Source organism: Bison bison, unplaced genomic scaffold, assembly GCF_000754665.1.
Source record: "Bison bison bison isolate TAMUID 2011002044 unplaced genomic scaffold, Bison_UMD1.0 scf7180017863202, whole genome shotgun sequence".
Taxonomy (NCBI): Eukaryota; Metazoa; Chordata; class Mammalia; order Artiodactyla; family Bovidae; genus Bison; species Bison bison.
This window is the reverse complement of record NW_011493774.1, coordinates 24,398-25,711: the sequence shown is the minus strand read 5'-3', so window position 1 is coordinate 25,711 and position 1,314 is coordinate 24,398. Positions and strand designations below refer to the sequence as shown.

At 56.5% G+C, this 1,314-nt stretch overlaps 1 protein-coding gene across 1 annotated transcript in view; it reads left to right on the top strand.

The window, feature by feature from the left end:
* Positions 1–665: 665 nt before the first annotated feature.
* The window catches only part of FOXP3 (forkhead box P3), a 7,312-nt gene continuing 6,663 nt past the window's right edge, over positions 666–1,314 (top strand). The window contains exons 1-2 of the mRNA XM_010833207.1: positions 666–1,027; positions 1,126–1,213. Coding sequence (XP_010831509.1) covers positions 688–1,027; positions 1,126–1,213 — 428 coding nt within the window. The 5' untranslated portion in view covers positions 666–687. The remainder of the gene's footprint in view (positions 1,028–1,125; positions 1,214–1,314) is intronic.

Below are 1,314 nucleotides of genomic sequence, written 5' to 3'. Positions count from 1 at the left end.
CAAAATATAACTCAGCATAACTCACCACTTCTCACCATCTCCACTGCCATCAGCCTGGTCTGGACTGTTGCTTGCCTGGACTATTGTAGTAGCCTCCTCACTATTCTCCCTACTTCTGCCCTCACCTCCCTAGAGCATCCCCCTCTTACAGCAGCCAGAGGGATCTTTTGACTCCATGCCCCCCTCTTACTCCCAGATATGCCCAAGTCACTGGGGTAACAATGCTCCCAGGAGAAAATCAGAACCCAGTCCTAGCAGGGTCAGCAAAAGTTGTGTGGCTTGTACCCAGTTCTGGGAGGACAGAAGGGCAGAGGTTTGAAGTCCACCACTCAAGTGCTGAAATCTACCCTGACTGAAGCCCCCAAAACCAGCCTGAATTCCCCAGCAGGGTTGTGCCAGTGTGTGCGGGCAGGCTGTGTACTTGGTCTATGTATGTCTGCACGGGGGGTGTGCTTTGAGCCATAGTAGGCACACCTGTGTCCCTGACACCAAGTATGTGTGTACACAGGCACACACATGTGACCAGAGCTGGGGTCCCTTTGGGACAGTCCCTGGCCAGTGCCTGCTCTGACCAGAGAGGGTGTCCACATGGTTCAAACAGTTGAGTATTTCATACACGCACAGCCCAGCACACATGTAACTTCCTTCTTCTTGTGTCCCTGCAGCCTGCCCTTGAACAAGGACCCAATGCCCAACCCCAGGCCAGCCAAGCCCTTGGCCCCTTCCTTGGTACTCAGCCCATCCCCAGGAGCCTCGCCCAGCTGGAGGGCTGCATCCAAGGCCTCAGACCAGCTGGGCACCAAGAGCCCAGGGACAACTTTCCAAGGCCGGGATCTCCGAAGCGGGGCCCACACTTCCTCTTCCTCCTTGAACCCCATGCCACCATCACAGCTGCAGGTAAGGCCTAGGGTCCAGGATAGGGCAGGCAGGGTGGGGCACCTGGGCCTACAGGTGCCGACCTTTACTGTGGCACTGGGAGGGGGGGCCCAGCTGGGGCACAGGAAGTGGTTTTCTGGGTCCCAGGCAAGTCTGTGACTTATGCAGATGTCACAGGGCCAAGAAAGTCCCCACATAGCAGGTCTCAGAGATTCGAGGCTCTCACCAACCTCCCAACCCATATCTCAGGAGAGGAGACCCCATCATCGTCCCACAGGCATAGCCGTGTGTGTCTCCACCCCCATGTGACAAAGGGCTGGGGGCCCACAGAGGTAAGGTGACGGGATGGAAGCCAGCTCCGAAACTTACTAGCTGGCTTGACCTTGAAACAGTCACCCAGTCTGCCTTAGCCTCAGTTTCCACATATGTAAAATGGGG